The sequence below is a fragment of the Myotis davidii genome, unplaced genomic scaffold (genome assembly GCF_000327345.1).
Source record: "Myotis davidii unplaced genomic scaffold, ASM32734v1 scaffold324, whole genome shotgun sequence".
Classification (NCBI taxonomy): Eukaryota; Metazoa; Chordata; class Mammalia; order Chiroptera; family Vespertilionidae; genus Myotis; species Myotis davidii.
Window position 1 is genome coordinate 286869 of NW_006295053.1, and position 943 is coordinate 287811.

The 943-nt window shown below is 62.1% G+C and overlaps 1 protein-coding gene across 1 annotated transcript in view; it reads left to right on the forward strand.

Annotated features, from left to right (window-relative positions):
• Positions 1-943, forward strand: part of LOC102763331 (tubulin polyglutamylase TTLL13P) — a 21391-nt gene that overhangs the window by 10600 nt on the left and 9848 nt on the right. The window contains exons 8-9 of the mRNA XM_015567733.1: positions 85-170; positions 430-719. Of these exons, the coding sequence (XP_015423219.1) occupies positions 85-170; positions 430-719 (376 nt within the window). The remainder of the gene's footprint in view (positions 1-84; positions 171-429; positions 720-943) is intronic.

A 943-nucleotide genomic window follows, 5' to 3' on the forward strand; every position in this document is an offset into this window, starting at 1 on the left:
GGGCGGGGCGCTCCAAAGCAGTGAAGGGCAGGCGACCAGAGAAGCAGGGCCCGACCTTGACCGCAGGCCGCGCTCTCCACCCAGGATGAAGTCTGCATGCACCTGACCAACTACGCCATCAACAAACACAATGAGAATTTCGTCCAGGACGATGCTGTGGGCAGCAAGAGGTACTCCCCGCTCTGTTTTCTTCCTCGGCCCCTTAGCCTGTCTCCGCGGCCCCGGAAGGAAACTCAGACTGGTCCCGGGAGGCCGACGGCTCGGGCAAACTAGACAGACCCTTGTCCCGTGCCCGTCCACCAAGCGGGGCCCCGACCCACCCTGGTACCAAACTTGGCTCCACGCTGGTAGCGGCCCCTTTAAGGCACCGGGGACTGGACTTAGGTTTGCCCTGGGGAGCCTGCTTCCTCTGAGCACTGGGCCTCGCAGGAAGCTGTCGACGCTCAATGCCTGGCTGCGAGAACACAGCTACGACCCCCGAGAGATGTGGGGGGACATCGAGGACATCATCATCAAAACCATCATCTCGGCCCACTCGATCCTGCGCCACAACTACCGCACCTGCTTCCCCCAGCATCTGAGCGGAGGCACCTGTGCCTGTTTTGAGATCCTCGGTTTTGACATCCTCCTGGACCACAAGCTGAAGCCCTGGCTGCTGGAGGTGCGGACTCTCCCCTGGGCTTTCCAAAACCAAAGGCCTCCCCCAACAGGACACTCAGGTGGGGGGACAGGGAACGGGGGCGGGGGGGAGGACGGCAGGAAGTGTACGGGGGTAAGATCTCTGTGCTTGGGACCTGCTGAGTCAGATCGCGGTGGCCTCTGCCTCCACCACAGGAGCCCAGGGTTTGGGTCCCCAGTGTTCCCCATGTAAGCCTTGCCTTTAAGGACCTGATATCTACACAGGCAGGCGGCCTGGCTCTCACCAGCCCGTGTGTTAGGCCAG